At 44.4% G+C, this 16,895-nt stretch overlaps 2 protein-coding genes across 5 annotated transcripts; one reads left to right on the forward strand and one right to left on the reverse strand.

Moving 5' to 3' along the window:
* Positions 1-625: 625 nt before the first annotated feature.
* On the reverse strand, positions 626-2,642 carry LOC121914974 (protein phosphatase 1 regulatory subunit 3E-like). Its single transcript, XM_042438807.1, has one exon. It carries the CDS (start codon positions 2,017-2,019, stop codon positions 958-960), a length of 1,062 nt encoding a protein of 353 aa, XP_042294741.1. The 5' UTR covers positions 2,020-2,642; the 3' UTR covers positions 626-957.
* A 58-nt stretch (positions 2,643-2,700) lies between these two features.
* On the forward strand, positions 2,701-15,978 carry C8H16orf46 (chromosome 8 C16orf46 homolog). 4 transcript variants are annotated; one of them, XM_042438804.1, is made up of 4 exons: positions 2,701-3,151; positions 8,408-8,653; positions 10,258-11,352; positions 14,936-15,978. In XM_042438804.1, exons 2-4 carry the CDS (start codon positions 8,444-8,446, stop codon positions 15,593-15,595), a joined length of 1,965 nt encoding a protein of 654 aa, XP_042294738.1. In that variant the 5' UTR covers positions 2,701-3,151; positions 8,408-8,443; the 3' UTR covers positions 15,596-15,978. The 4 variants fall into 4 exon arrangements, with proteins under 4 accessions (XP_042294738.1, XP_042294740.1, XP_042294739.1 ...); XM_042438806.1 differs by lacking the exon at positions 2,701-3,151 and adding an exon at positions 4,330-4,710; XM_042438805.1 differs by lacking the exon at positions 2,701-3,151 and adding an exon at positions 5,369-5,533.
* The last annotated feature ends 917 nt before the right edge of the window (positions 15,979-16,895 follow it).

Genomic DNA, 16,895 nt, shown 5'->3' on the forward strand with positions numbered 1-16,895 from the left:
GAGGAAACCCACCTGTTTATTATTAGGGATCCAGTGACTGAATATGCTCAGGACTTTGCTGCCTGGAGTCCTAATGCTGGGGATAAAAGCAGGGTACAAATAAAGACTATATAGACAGTATATCTATCTATCTATATCTATCTATCTGCATTGAGTTACAGAATGAAAAAGGGAAGAGCAAAAGAGCAACCAAGGCATGCTCCAGGTGAAGGGAAAGGCAAGTCAAAGGAGGAAGGCGACCTTTGGAGACTCCAGAAGAGTGCCATCCATGAAGGCTGAAAACCATCCCAGCATTTCCAATGCAAACCCTATGCAGAGAACACTGGAAGGGGCTGAGGGTGCTTGCTTTCCACATCTCCTGGTCCTAATGGGGGATCAGGGGGGAACCCAATGGCCACAACAGAGAAGATCCCTTTCACTCCCTTTCTAGTGCAAGTGCTGTGTAGATAGCATTGGAAGGAGTGTTGGGGGGGGGGGGTGGGTCTTGTTTTCCCCATCCCTTGGTCATGAGGGAAAAGAAAGGTCGGGGAAGGCAGGGGAGCCCAATGGGTAGAACAGGAAAGATCCCAAGGAGTGAAAGCCGTAACTGAAGAGTTGTCCCCAGAGGGTGAAAGCCATAGTGCAGCAAATCCTGCGTAAAGACAGCATCGGGAGGAGTCTGGGGTGCCTGCTTTCCTCATGGCCTGGTGTCATAAAAGTGAGGGAGGGCAGGGGTGCCCAATGGGCAGAGCAGGAGAGAGATCCCTCGGCCCCGAAGGGTGAGAAGGTCGTTTCCTTGGTCATGAGGGGAAGGTGGGGAAGCCCAAGGGGCGCAAGAGGAGAGATCCCCCCTTCTCCTCCTCCTTCGTGGGCTCCTCTTCTTTCCCTTCCTCCTCTTCCTTCTTTCCCAAAGGCACTCTCCTCTCGGCTCAGGCGAAGGAGGAGGGATCGGGTGACTGGATCTTGGGAAGTACTGGCTCAGATGAAGTGGATCCAGGCGTTGGCGTCGGGGGCCGGGGCTTCTCCTTCCCGGGCGCTGGCCCTGGTCCTGGCGCGGAGGCGGTAGTTCTCCCCGCGGTTGTTGTCCCAGAACTCGGCGCCCGGGAGGCGGTATCGGAGGGCGAAGTCGAGGGTGGGCGTCGGGGTCCCGGCGGAGGAGATGGGCAGCCGGAAGGCGAAGCGGTCGGTCTCGGGCCCCAGGCTGTGGGGCTGGTAGCTGGCGGGGATCTCGAGGGCGCTGGCCCAGCGGTCCAGGCTGTAGCGGACGGAGACCTCCTTCTGGAAGGCCAGGTTGAGGACGCGGACGGCGCCCCGCAGCCCCCCGGCCTCCGACCGGACCCACTCCAGCGCCACCTTCTGCGCCCGCAGCCGATCCAGGAAGCCCGCGCTGGAGCCCGGAGAGGGAGGGAAGAGCGGCTCCAGCAGCAGCGCCGGAGGCCCGAAGGGGACTGGCTCCAGATCGCCCAGCGCCGGGGGCTTCCGCGTCTTCAGCAGCTCCTGGGCGGACAGGGAGGGGGGCATTGGGGTCTCCTGCTCCTCGCTTTGGCAGAAGTGCCTCACGGCGGTCAGCTCCAGCCCCAAACAGTCGGCGAAGCGCACCGTCTTCCTCCGGGAAGGGCTCTGGGGCCGATGATGCTGCTGCACCGCCGGACGGAGGCCTCGCTCCCCGGGCAGAGGAAGGGACTTGGCCCGACGGCGGAGGGTGGGGCTCGGGGGCACCGGAGGAAGGCTGGGCTCCCGGCCCCGGCTGCAAGGAGCCGACGGAGGAGAGCAGGGCGGCGTGGGAGGGGAAGGCGAGCGCGGGGCCGGAGGGCAGGCGGGCACCGGGGACCCCTCGGCCTCCTCTTCCCCTTCGGCCTCTCCGTCCTCGTCGTCTCCGGGGGCCAGCAGGGCCTCGGGCTCCGGGCTGCAGCCGCCCTTGCAGCCTCCTCCGGCCAGGCGCCCTCCGTAGAGGCAGGCCCTGCAGCTGAAGGGACGGGCCAGGAACAGACGCCCAGCCGGAGAGGGCCTCGGGGCGTGAAGGGAGCCCGGCTGATCCATCCCTCCTTCCCAAGGCACTCAGGACAGACAGCCGCCGCCTCCTCCTCCTCCTCCGCTTCCCATCATCATCATCATCATCATCGCCATCGTCATCGCCTGGAGGGAGCCAGAGTGGGCCCGGGACTCCTCCGCCAAAGAGGCTGAGGCTGCTCCGGTCGGGGCTGCGGCGGAATCCGGAGTCACGACGGAGCCAGGAGGGATCTACTGACGTCGCCGAGGAGTCAGGCAGCAAAAGAGACACCGCCTCCTCCTCTTCCCTCCCTTCCTCCCGGTTTCCTCCTGCTCTGCGATGCTCCTCTTCCTCTCTCGGTTCCTGAGTCAGGAGGCTTCAGTCCCTCCTCTTTGCCTCTTTCGTCTTCCTCCCGCTTTCCTCCTGATCTGGGGTGCTTCTCTCCATCCTCTTTCCTTCTGCCTTCCTCTTCCTCTCTCGGTTCCTGAGTCAGGAGGCTTCCGTCCCTCCTCCTCCTCCTGGTTCGTTCCTGATCTGCAATGCTGCTCTCCGTCCTCTGTCCTCCTCCTTTGCTCCTGATTTGGGATGCTTTACTCCCTCCTCTTTTCTTTTTTCCCTCCTTTCTTCCCTTTTGCTGCTTCCTCCTGATCCAGGACGTTTCTCTCTGTCCTCTTTCCTCCTCCTCCTCTCCTGGTTTGCCTCTGATCTGGGATGCTTCTCTCCCTCCTCTCTCTCTCTTTTCCCCTCCTCTTCTTCCTTTCCCCCGGTTTGCTTTTGTTTTAGGCTGCTTCAATCCATCCTTTTCCCCCTTCCTCCTTCTTGCTGGCTTACTCCTGATTTGGGATGCTTCAGTCCAAGTCCAAGTCCATCCTCTGCCCTCCTCCTCCTCCTCCTCCTCCCTAAGAACTTGATCCAAAGGCTGTAGTAGGGATTCCCTGCAGATGCCTCCAACAAAGGCGCCTCCTCCTCCTCCTCCTCCTTTTGCTCTGCTCCAGAAATAGCTGCAGCAAAAGCCTTCCTAAGAGGGTTTTGCCTTCAAAGGGATCCCTTCCTACTAGGAGGAAAGCTCAGGGTGGCCCCGGCTGGAGAGGCACCTGGATCTTCAGTGGCCCTTGAAAGGCAGGAAACCCGTCCTTAATCCCATTTGTAGTGCCTTTTCCAAGAATCGGTCCAGAACAAAAGGTATGGGCTGGGATGGGAAACACCAAGCAAACCCGAGCCTGGTTGGTTCCTTTATGGTTCCTTCCTCTTTCTCCTCCTTTGAAAAAGAGAGCCATCACCATTCATTTGTAATAAGGAGGATTAAGGGATCCAATGCTTTCGGCTATCATATTCTTTACATGCCTCTAAACAGGCGAGTGTTTTGTCAGCCGCCTTGGGTCCCTTTTTGGGGGGAGAAAGGCGGCATAGAAGTGAGACAGATAAATCAAACGCCTCTGAGGAAGTAGGATCCAGTCTCCAAAGGTTCCTGCTACCAACCTCTTTCCATCAGTTGGTCTCAAAGGTGCCACAAGATCCATGCGCATATTCTGTTCTCCTTTGCTGAATATATTGCAACCTGGATGGTTTCACACAATCACTTGAGTAGGTGAACCTGGGCACCTTTACATGTGGATAAACACTCGATTTGAATGTATAAGGTCAGGTTCACTAGTAGTCTGTCTCCTTTCTGAGTACAAATTCATTTTAGTTTCAAACTAAATTCAAATCGAACCGAGAATTCAAAGACACAGCCGTGTTAGTCGGTGGAAACAGTATGTAGAGATCTTGCAACAACACCTTTGAGACTCACTGAAAGAAAGAAGTTGGCAGCATGGAACCAGTATGTAGAGAGACCTCACAGCACCTTGGAGACTCAAAGAAAGATGTTGGCAGCATGAGCTTTCGTAGACTTAAGTCTACATAATGCACCTGGGGAAGTAGACTGAAGTCTAGGAAAGCTCATGCTGCCAACGTCTTTCAGTGAGTCTCAAAGGTGCTACAAGATCTCTCTACATATTAATTAATTGTGTGTCTGTGTGTGTGTAACTGCCCCGAAGTCGGCCACAACTCATGGCAAACCTGTGGATGAAACATCTCCAAGACCCCCTTGACCTCCATTGCTCTGCTTAGATCCTTTAGATTCAGGCCCATGGTCTCTCTTATTGAGTCTCTCCATCTGGCATGAAGTCTTCCCCTCTTTCTATTGCCTTGCACCTTTCCTAGCATCATTGCCTTTTCTAATGAGTTGCGCCTTCTCACGATGTGTCCAAAGTAAGACAGGTTTGATCATCTTGGCTTCCAGGCTTGATCTGTTCAAGGGCCCATTTGTCTGTCCTTTTGGCTGTCCATGGGACCCTCAGCACTCTTCTCCAGCCCCAGATCTCAAATGAATTGATTTTCTTCTTATCCACTTTCTTATATAGTGATGGGAATACAATGGCTTGGACCATTCTGACTTTAGTGCTCAGTGGTTTTATAGTGACTTATGCCATTTAATCTGATATTATCAACATAGATTGGCACTGCAGGGAATTCAGACAGTAGTGTCTCCAGTTGGGGACAGCAAGCATTGAATTTGGGATCTGAATTGAAGTAATTTATGCAAAACATAAGCAAAAATGTTGCAGTAAAAGAGTTTGAAATGGTTTAACTCCATCTTTATGCATCATTATTTTGTTAGAAATCATGCACATTGTGTAAACATAACATATGTTAATACTCACCGAACTGACCTCCTTGCAGGACATACCTGTTTATAGGTAAGAAGGTGTTTGGAAAACCTGAAGATCTGTCACCATCTTCCATCACATATATATATAATATCCTTGCAGATACAAAGCCCCATTTGTAGGAACAGATGTACTGGAAAGAGTGTGTAAGAGTCCAGTCCTGGAAACCTATTACAACACAACATCACAATTTATTACAATCTGCTCTTGGTAGCAGACATACCCATATATTAACACTTTTTAGTATGGCTAAACATCTTCAATAGGAAAATTATTTAAGTAAACTAGGAACTTTAGGTTGGAATACTAGGCAGATTTCTTAGTATTGTTCAATAAAGTGTGATTTATTGTGTTGGAACAAGTTGCTGTAGTAATTCTTATGGATATGCGATTCTCGTTTTTAATCTCAAAGACGCTGTGTTATGCCTAGCAGAGATGGGTAAAACATGTAACATAACCAACCTACTTTCTGCATTCTCCGGAACAATTTTGCAACCCTTTTAAAGCTATGACGACATATGAAAGAGATCTAGGAGTCCTAGTAGACCACAAGTTGAACATGAGTCAACAGTGTGATGCGGCAGCTAAAAAGGCCAATGCGATTCTAGGCTGCATCGATAGAAGTATAGTGTCTAGATCAAGGGAAGTAATAGTGCCTTGATAGCTGTTTAAATATTTGAAGGGATGCTATACTGAGGGATGAAGCAAGCTTGTTTTCTGCTGCTCTAGAGAAAAGGATGCAGAACAATGGATGCAAACTACAGGGAAAGAGATTCCACCTAAATATTAGGAGGAACCTCCTGAGAGTAAGGGGTGTTGGACAAAGAGTGTGCTGGAGCCTCCTTCTTTGGAGGTTTTGAAACTTTAAATTTTTTAATAATGTCATGTTTTTAATTGTTAGAACAGTCAAATTGTTGTTGCATGTCTTATAGTGTTTTAATTTGGGACTGTTTTGGATTTGTAAGCCGCCTTGAGTCCCTGTAGTGGGAGGAAGGTGGGGTATAAATAAACATAAACACAATAATAATAATAAGCATACTATTATTATTATTAATTATTATTAATTATTATATGTTCTTATAGCCCTCCTTTGCCCCAATATTGGGAGTTTTAAACTGAGGTGTTTTGTGTTGTGACTGAACAATGGCTCTTTCTGAGGGGAGTCTAGTCTTTCCCAAACTTTAGGCAGGCTTCGCTAGGCCTCAACTTAACGATTGTGCCCCTCCCGTCTCCCATGGCAACGCCTCAGAGGCTTTGAAAGTAGGCGGGGCGAAGGAGGAGGAGCGTGGTGGCGTATGCGGTGACGTCACAGGCGGGTGGGCAGAGGGAGGCTCCTCCCCCTCCTTCACAAGAGTGACTGGCAGCAGGTGAAGGAGGGTGTTTCTGAAGTCTGCACCGCAGCAGTTAACCCGCTTTCATACCGCTTTAACTGCTATGGCATTCTGGGGGTTGTCCTTTATTGTGGAGACCCTCTCCTGGGTTGGTTTTTTGAGGGGTTCTCAACCTTTTGGGGCCTCAAAATGGGTTTTTGTTTTGGGAGACTTCAACTCCCAGAATCCCTGAACAAGGATCACACTGGCTGAGGCTTCTGGGAATTGAAGTCCAAAAGTCTGTAGGCTCAAAGGTTGGGAACCATTGGTATTTTAGGGGATCTCCTTGGGAATTGTAGCCCAGCTTTAGTGTTTTAGTTGGATGTGAGCCGCCTTTGGGTTCTGTGCTGCTGGGAGAATGGCCTCCCCATGGATTTAGGGATGGACCAAAACAAATGACAGCCCTTTTCCATAAGGAACCATTGGAATAGTTGCCCATAGGGAATAATAGGAGAGTAGTGGCCCACAAAGAAGCATTGGAGAACAGTTGCCCATAGGGAATCATTGGGGAAAGCCTGTTCATAGGGAAACATAGGGAATACCTGCCTATAGAGAATAATAGGAGAGAAGTTGACCATAGGGAATCATTAGGGAATACTTGCCCATAGGGAAACATAGGGGAATGCTTGTCCATAATAGAGAATAATAGAATACTTGCCCATGGGGAATAATAGGAGAGATGTTGCTGATAGGGAATCATTGGAGAATAGTTGCCCATAGAGAATAATAGAATACTTCCCTATAGAAAATAATAGGAAAGTAGTTGCCCATAAGGAATCACTGGGGAATACCTGCCTATAGAGAATAATAGAATAGTTGCTCATAGAGAATCATTGTAGAAAGGTTGCCCACAGAGAATAATAGAATACTTGCCCATAATAATAAAAACAGGAGAATAGCTGCCCATAAAGAATATAGGAACTGGCTTTCTAAAACAATCAACATCAAACAAAGGAATCCCTACATGATTCTCTATGGGCAAGTATGGTTTCCTTATGGGCAAGGGCTGTCATTTGTTTTAGTAGGTCCCATGAATTTCATAGGGTTTTCTTAGGTGGGGGGGGGGGGAGTGGTTTTGCCAGTTCTTTCCTCTGAAACAAGGCCTCCAGAACTGGGGATCTGTTGGTGGTCTCCTGTCTCAGTGCTAACCAGGGCTGACCCTGCTTAGCTTCCAAGATCAGATGGGATCTGGTGCCTTTTGAGGTATTTAGGGCCCTAGCCAGTTATGGCAGCTCCCTAAATATCAAAGAGCTTGTGTTGAATTTCAGAGAGGAGGAGTGGTGGCTTAGTGCTGAGAGCAAAGAGTTTGGATGGAGGTAAAGACAAATACACTCATCCCTCCACATTCGCTGGGGTTAGGGGCACAGGACCCCCGTGAAAGTGGAAAAACCGCAAATAGCAACAACACTAAGTTTTTATCTGAGAAAACACCTCTCTAGGAATCTCTAGGTCCTCCTGCGGTCAGCATTTGCCAGACATTGACCATAGAGTTGCACTGGAGGAACTACAAATGCCTAGTGGAGTGTCCTCTCTAGGAATCAATCCCTTGGTCCTTCAGTGCAACTTTTGGTTGAAGTGGACCATAAGAGTTTCACCGAAGGACCTAGATATTGCTAGAGAGAACATATTAATAAAATCCATGAATAATCCAAGCTGCAAAAGCCAAAGCTGCAAATATGGAAGGACTATTGTACCCTTTCCAAATTTTGGAACTACTATGAAACACCACTTCTGAGTTGAAAACAGGTGCTTTATGCTACGGGCATTTCGCCCTTTAAAAAGACACATCTCCCCTCTTTTAAAGGGTTATAAGGAAAGGATAGGGATGGCACCACTATAGAATTAATAGGGTTTTTTTTGGCTCATTTCAAATTATTTCCCAATACCTTCTGTGTCCAGATATTTGTATTCATAGAAGACCAACATAATACCAGCAGCACTTTTCCCATTCGTATGACTTGAAAGGCAGAGGAAAATGCATCCTTTTATCCCCTTGATTGTTGTGAATGCCACAATTGTGATGTGGCAACTTGCTGTTAAGTGACACCACTAAATGATGTAGACAATATGAAATCAAAAAGGCTACAACGATAGGCTGTTCTTAATAGGATAGTATTGAGCATGTAGACCAGTTTTGGGACTAATGGGATGCTATGGATAATTTAGACTCTTCATAAAGCAGAATAAAATGGACAAGTTACTTGGTGTAAACTAAACTTTACCATTTTGAGAAACCTGGTCAATGAAAGACATGACTATAACTATTTTGTGTCTCTGTGTGTGTGTTTTAACTTCTTTGTGCTGATGTAAAATCCATTGCCTGACTGTGTGTCATTTTAAAAACCATCTTCTTGCAGGCAGAAGGCGTATAACCTGCGGAATCAGCAACAGCAATGGCTTCCTCTGATAAGAAACCAAACAAAATTGATGCCGAAAGAGCCAGCGCAAATACAAAAAGTGGGGAAACAGAACTGTGCTACACTTATCTGAATGAGAGGCGGGAGAGAAACGCAGTTGACATTCTGTTGAACATCAGCAATAGCGTCGATGACGAAGAGGAACGGTCCTTCGACTGTGCTAATAGGACAGGATGGGAGAATGCTGTGAGTGACTGAAGCGTGAAAATATTTATTTAAGTCATTAACCATTTCTGTGGTTTCTTTTTAATGACCTCAGCTTAATAAACAATGGTTTATTATTGTGCAAAGAGATCTTGTAGCACCTTTGAGATTAACTGAAAGAAAGAAGTTGGCAGCCTGAGGTTTAATAGACTTAAGCCCACTTCCTCAGATGCTTTTGGAGTAGACTTAAGTCTACGAAAGCTCATGCTGCCAACTTCTTTCAGTGAGGAGCTACAAGATCTCTACATACTGATTTTACAGACTAACACAGCTATATCTTTGAATTCTATGGTTTATTATGCCTGTGTAGTACTCATCCTTTACTTCCTGGTGTCTTCAGAACTGGGAGCATTTAAGAAATCATGGTTTATTATGTACACACACTTACCCTTTTTCTTATCTTGAGATACCCTTCCTTGGGAACTATGGCCTGTTACAGACTGCCAAAATAAAGCTGCTTCGGGTCTCTTTGGAGGTATGCTATTTAAATGATGCATGGGTCCTAAGAGTCCGGAGGTCGCGCCAAAGCCACACTCCATTCCTAAGCACCGGAGTGCAGCTTCCGAATTCTTAGGATGCATGCATCATTTAAATAGCATACCTCCAAAGAGACCCGAACCAGCTTTATTTTGGCAGTCTGTAACACGCCTTTGTTTTGTCCCTTCAAGGTTTTAAATAGACCATAAATAGTTGTTTCAGCAGACCTTAGATAGCATTAGTTGTGTGTGTGTGTTTGCTTTATTTTGATGTTTTATTATGTACTTATCGTGTGGTTTTATTCCATTGTCCTTACAGTACGCTTTCTTGGAGAGCTTGTCTTTATAAATAATTAAAACAAATTAAAAATAACTTGTGGTTTTACTGTCATGACATCAATATCAAATGCAGACAAAAGAAAACAATGACGCGTGGGAATAAATAACAGCTTTACTTTGTGGCTTGTACAACCTTCATAACAGGCTTTCTGCCGCTGGCATGGGAGCGTCCTGGGAAGAAGCACAGTTGACTATCATCTTAGGGACATTTTCAGTACAGTATGACCCCCGTATGTGCAGTTTCATTTGCTTTTTGTCTGAAGAAACAGATCCTCTGTAAGCATTTTTTAGGTCCTCCAATGCGATTCTAATGTACGCTTCTGCCAGACATTGGGCTGCAAGTCATTCATTTTAATAGGTTTTGTATTATCTGGTAAGTCTGGGAATGTGTCCATCGTGAATGCATACTGATGTTCAGATAAGTTATGTTTACCTTTTTAATAAGTGTATCCTATTCTATTAAATTTTCTTTTGATTCTTCTTAATCTTAAGGATTGGTACTTTATTTTATTATATTGTAGGTATGTTTTGTTTGTTTGTTTGTTTAGAATACATTCTGATGGTCTAAAGATATTTAAAATAAATACAAATAAATATAAACTATCTCGCAGTCTTAAACGGCAGTGACAAAATGATCAACCATTTGGTCACATCAGGCGTTTGAGGCTAAAGTTTAGGCATCAGATGGCATGCACAACTGATTTATTCTCTCTTTCTATCTACACACATGCTTTGCCTAATATCAGTATTTTGATATTTTGTTTGCCTCAGGTTGAAGGCTGGAACAAAACACCTCCATTTGTTTATCTTCAGTTACAACAGAGAGCCAGAAAAGCAAGGACAAATGAGTCTTCCAATGGGTGCCTATACTGCTCAGAGCTGATGCAAGTTATTGACAAAGGTTTGGAGCAAGATCCCAAAACTACAGATCAATTGAAATCTAATTTCAAACTAAGCACATATGCTGCCACAGATAGCATTTCCGGAAAACAACAGACTCTGCTTTCTTCAAATACAACCACGAACGCTTCTTCTGCAGTAGACGAGCCTAAGAAAGAAAGCCATTATGGCAAGGTTCATTCTTTTCAGACATCCCAAGAAGAGAAGACAAAAACCATCTTTAAGGACGTTCCATCTTCGCTAAGTGAAAGGAAGTTTTTCCTAACGAAGGAAAACCCAGTGTGCCATATAGAAAAGAAAGCAGTGCCAATAAAAGAATATAATATCCTGTCCCCAGAAAAGCTCAAAAACATTGAAGTCCTGAAATACAAAGACAGAAAGAGTAGTGAGCCTTCTGTGTGTAGCCTGGTCAGCTCTGAGGCTCCTGCTGCGAAGTCGTCACTAGTACTGCCTCCTGTGAAGGATGCAGCTCCCAAAAACAGCTTGGATCCTTCAACAAAGAAAAGTAAGACCACTTTATCCCAGACAGGTGAAAAAGCATTCCATGCTGTTTCAGAGACAGTTTCCTGCCCTCAGGTTTTTAAAGCAAAAGAGCAGAGGTGTGAAATGGGGATAGATGCAATGTATAATGCGGTGAAGGAACAAATAAAAATGCATGAGATAGACACTCTTTTCCCAAGACGTTCCAAGGCTTCATTCATCTCAAGACATTTGGATCAGTGCTACTGGCACTGTGCCCTTTTACCAGATAGAAAAGTTGCAACCATGTCTAACTCAATTGCAATGAGAAGAAACAGTCACCCAAACAGTATGCATTTTCTACATACGAAAGGACTGCAGTTCAGCAAAGCCAGTGAGATTCGACACCCTTTTATCAGAAGCAGGAGTCACACTGGAATGAAACAAAGACATGTGTCAAAACCCCAGGAGATCCCACTGGTTTCTGGACTATTCCCTTCCTTAACGGTCAGCCGTATTGCAATAACAGCATCGCCTTCTAGGCTGACCTGACTTGATATAAGTTATAGTTTCATTTTGTGTTGTTAATATGGATTTGTTCTGAACAGTGCGCATGAGAAAAACATTTAAGGATCATTGTAAAGCAAACTGGATATTTATTCATTTACTTAAAAAAACAGACTTAGATATTATTCATTTCATTGCAAAATTCATTTCCTCTTAAAGGTTTTAGTAGATCCTTGAATATATTTTGCTGAGCCCTTAGATGCTAAGCTTTAAAATACAGTACCATGGGGAGAGCCTCAGTTTAGTAAAGTTTTCATGCCACTAACAGCTTTCCCACCCAGCTCTTGTTTAGGATATTGGACATGGTACTCATTGCTTCCAGTTCCCACAATATGTAAGTGCAAGATTGTGTGGTTGGCATTGGTCCTCGTGTATAGAACTGTGTAATTTGTCTCTTCCTGGCATAGTTGTGCTACTGGACTGGACTGAGAATGCATGCATAGACATGCCTTAAGTCTGTTTGATGGATAAATAAGGACTTGGGCCTTGCCTAAGTTGGGCCTGCAAGATTTGAGAGTCACCATGGCCAAGACACCCCCAAGCTCCTGTTTTTGCGGTGTGCCAATAATGATAATGCCTAGTAGTCTATACTGTATGGATTGTGCTCTGTATCCAGCTTCCCGGTTCGCAGGTTGTAGCGCTGGCCAAAGTACTTCACCGAATACATCCTGCACATTCTCTACTACAGCGATGTGGGTGAACATGACTGTATTATTCCCCAGTGCTCTCTAATATTTGTGTGGGGCTTAGACCCTGTCAGATACCGTGACAAGTTTATTTCTCAAGCTCGTCTTGTTTTTAATGTTTGCAAATATAAATAAGATAAGTGCTAACACTCGGTTGCATATTTCTTTTGTGTATAATTTTTCACCTATGTATGTTAGCTAGGACTTTTCCTTCCATTGCACACTAGGTAACTCATTCTTTTATAGCCCAGATAGTTTAAATAAAATGCTTTTCTGTATGCACACTGACAGCATGTTCCTCAGTGTTTCTGCCCAGAGATTTTCCTGTCAACGCCTGCCATAATTATCCCTGTGAAGTCGAAGGCTTTCATGGCCGGCATCCATAGGTTATTTTTGTGAGTTTTTCGGGCTATGTGGCCATGTTCAGAAATACACTCTTCTAGAACATGGCCACATGGCCCGAAAAACCCACAAAAAACTATCCTACACCTTGTTTGATGCATTTGGCGTAGCAGGATGGTAATGACATTTCCGGATATCTACCGTAGTTGCGAGAGCCCCATGCCACTGTAAAGCCATGATTCATGGACTCTACTTCTGTTGGATCAACCTTAATTCTCATAGCCATGCTTCTAAACCCTTTTCACTCTCAAAAATGAATTTTTGGTAAATGTATCACACATCTAGATTTCAAGCTGTAATGCCCATAAGTTCTGAGAACTAAGAGTTTTCTTTTTAAAGTTAGCAGAGAAATGGCATCCATCAGCTATGGATTTGCAGAAACCATAGATGTATGTGTGCAGTATATACTAAATACAAGCTAGCTGATAACAATAATTTCATGCTTTATGCAAACAGTATGGCCAATCCCATATTGTATGAATAAGGCAACCAGTGAAGAATAGCTGGCAGTATTTTCCACAAGAAGAGTTTTTGGAAAGCTTGTTTCTGGCCATTTGCATGAATATCAGGATCCTACATTGTGTTTGAGTATAGAAGGACAAGCTTATTATTATATGGGCGATCTCTAAAATTGGCCCTAACATATTTAACTGTTTATGTCCAATTGTTTTACTTGTAAGCCTTTGTTTATGTCAATTGTATAAATTGTTTTACTTGTAAGCCTAAAATTTTGTGCGAAATGTCAATATTTTAATAAAGAAACAAAACGAAATGCTACAGAAATCTGTATTCTTAAATGAAGATAAAGTTTAAGCCAGATATTAGGCAATGTGCAAGATTTTTTAAGAAACCGTATCTGTTTCTGTAAGTTTGTGACTTAAAGCACTATGTGGTCGAGCAACAATTAAATGGAGTGAGCTCCTCCTTTAACACAATCCACAGAGGAAGCAACGGTTAGGAAGTTACACTGAGTAGTAATTTAGCCATTATATGTCTGTGTTCACTTGGGATGAAGCTACACTGCAGAAATAATGTTTGACACCGCTTTACCTTCCATGGTTCAATGCTGCAGAATTCTGGGAGTTGTAGTTTTGCAAAATATTTAGTCTTTGCTGCCAGTGTCAGAGCTATGTGTCTGTGTCAATGTTATGGCTATATTACTAACTAACTTTGAAAACAGAACTCCCTTTAACAGGGTTGCTTGTTGTTGTTTAGTTCTTCTATTTGTCATGGAGACTCCTTCCTTGGAGGTCTTTAAAGAGAGTTTGGATGGCCATCTGTCAGGGATGCTTTGATTGAGAATTCCTGCATGGCAGAATGCGGTTGGACAGGATGGCCCTTGCGGTCTCTTCCAACTCGATGATTCCATGATAATATGTCAGTGGTCATTTGTCAATGAGAAAACATTTGCAAACGCTCCAATATATACATACCTGCAAAGGTGCATGCGCATACACACCCATCTTTCCCACCTGGAATTCAGCTAGAGGGTTTTCTATTTTAATTATAACGTGAAACCCCATGATTGCGCTTGGAGTGACTTCCCATTGTCCGAAATTGCGTGTGGTTGTCTATCACGCAATAACGTTAAACCCCATGATTGCATTCGGATCGCCATTGGATTATACTTCCAATTTTCCTTGTCTGATAACATCCTCACTGTGCATGCAGACTCTGTCCCACTAAGAATAGGACAGATAAATTGTCCTGTATCATTCCTTAATAAGTAGCTCATTTCATTGAGATGTAAATGATACAGAGTTTGCTTTAGTATCTCAGAGTTGGAAGAGACCCCAAGGACCCTCCAGTCCAACCTCCTGCCATGCGGGAATACACAGTCAAGGTACTAAGAACAGGCCTCTGTTTGAAGACCTCCAAGGAAAGAGACTCCTCCATTCAAAGGGAATGACTTTTCTATACATTATAGAAAATATAAACCACTGACCAGGAACTAAATAATCATGACAACTAATTCTATAAATGCAAAGCTTGCTTTCTTTGAAGAGTAGCCTCCCACGCCAAATGCAAAATTAATTTCAACACTGATGGAGCTTCAGATTCAGAATCAGTTTGTAGTTTGCCATTTGGCCAGCTGTTCCATTATATATTAGTGTTGACCTAAGGCTTTTGAAAAATCCTATTTATAGGATTTTTGAACTTTCTCAATTCTTTTGACATCTGAAAGTAAACACTAACAAGTTATAACCAATTAACACTGAAGTGTAATGGGAAATTATTCATTTTTAAATTAAAGGTTCTCTTTTGTGGGGGGAAAAATAGCTTAAGAAGAGTTTGGCCAAAATGCAACGCTAGTTTTGGACAGATTCATTCTGTTAATTTTTTTAAATTATGAAACAAAAGAGTCATATTTCTTTTTGTATATCTCCTAGTTTCTCAGTATTAACTCCAAGGCACCTTGTTTTTCCGTCCTCCAGGAACGGAGCTGGGGGAGAGCAACTCCTTTCGCGTGCTGCAAGATCCAAAAAACACCCAAGAGACCAAGCATTGACAAAACCGTCTCAAACATATCCCACCGGAAAATGACATCTACTCTTAATAAAAACCTGGCCTGGGTAAACCGACTGCGAAGGAATCAACGCAAAACTGACTGCAAACTTACTAAAAAGGAACCCATTTCACGCAAGCGAGAGATCGAAGCCTCCAGCCTCAAGGCGTACAACCGTGTCCCCAAAATCACAACTTACGCTGAGGGCGAAAGGATGAGAGGAAAATTAGATTCTATTCACACCTTTCTAGGTGAAAAGAGGACCTTGCCCATAAAGGAATATGAAATTAAATACTCACAACCACGGACAGGACCGGAAGTCTTGAGGTATAATAAGATCAGCTTGCCAAAAGTAATCCATGGTAATCCTCCCAACAGCTTCAGCTGCATAACGTTAAATGCATTGTTGGTCTTTAGACCAGACGAACACGGTGCGATCAACTGCCATCTGGAGCCCCCTTCAAACACTGGAGCAAAGGCAGTCAAAAGAACGGAAAAAGAAGACAGCACTACAGCTGAAATGGTATCCCAGAGCCATGCAACTAGAAAAGTAAAGCAGAAGAGTAGGAAAAAAAATGGGTATGAATAATGCAATGAAAAAATTCAATACTATAATAATGTACCACCCTTTGATTTGTCCATGATGCTCAGTTATTTTGTCTGGTTCTCAAATTTGTCTGATTCTCACTGCTAGTCTATTTGCAAAGGGAATTGAACACCGGTAACTGAACATCCTCAATGCTCTGGTAAAACAGGGCAGCATTGTCTCAGCAACAACAGCATCGCTAATAAGGCAGTGAGCTTTAATCAATGGGATCTGTGAGGTCAGGTTTTAGTTGAATAAGCAGAGAGAACAAATAGTAAGAGTTGAAAGGCACGCTTAATTCTCGAGGCAGCTTTGGTTCTAGCGTGTCACTGTAACGTGAACATAATACACAATGCAAAGTGTCACGAATGGGTCTCCGTTTCCAAATTTTCAGCTCAATTTTAGAGGCATCTTGTTCCTATTTCTCTTGCAAAGCTCCCCTTTGTTTAGGAAACCCTAGAGAGCAACTGACAAAGTCGCTACTGACTAATTTTTCAACGGTGGGGACATTTCTGGAAAGTAGGGCTCCCATACTTAGTTTTGGTACTACGGTTAAGTCATTACAGTCACACCTAATAGCTTCAAGAACAAATTTATTCTGTCAGATCCATATCTTAAAGGATACAAGTAAGAGTAAACCCAAGATTAGATCATGGAACATAGCCATTCAGATGCTTGTGCATCTGCAGAATAATTGGCGATAATTCTGTATCCGATGGAAGAGTGGCATTAAATTTTTGGGAGGTGGGATTGCTATAATAAATATTGTTTACACAGTTAGCAAGTACGGGGAGGAATAGGGACATTTGCTGCTTTATTATGTTGCAATGTTTGACTCCGCAGCACATTAATAGGATCAGAATCAAGTAATGAAATCAAGTTAATAAGTAAAAGGATGGCAGCCCACCACCTCAATACAAACCATTTTGCAGTTCCTGCAACAATAGAGTAACAGGTGGAATGTAATATTGGTAGTAAGTATTGTGTGTGGTACATGCCATTAAAGCACATGCAGGCAACCTGGTGGCCTCCAAGATGTTTTAGACTATGACTCCCATAAATCTCAGTCAGCATGGCTAATGGCCAGGAATGATAGGAACTGTAGTCCAAAACATCCATATAGTACCAAATGTCCAACCCCTGCTGATCTAACTAACATCCCTTGCCAGACACAGGCTTTCACATTAAAGCAGAGATGTGCAACTGTGCTGTCCCCCAACCACTAAAGCCAGTGGCAATAGCTAATGAGAGTTGGTTTCTAAGGCTGTTGTGTTCTTCATTCCCGCACTAAGGCTACTTTAGG

This window comes from Sceloporus undulatus, chromosome 8 (genome assembly GCF_019175285.1).
Source record: "Sceloporus undulatus isolate JIND9_A2432 ecotype Alabama chromosome 8, SceUnd_v1.1, whole genome shotgun sequence".
Taxonomy (NCBI): domain Eukaryota; kingdom Metazoa; phylum Chordata; class Lepidosauria; order Squamata; family Phrynosomatidae; genus Sceloporus; species Sceloporus undulatus.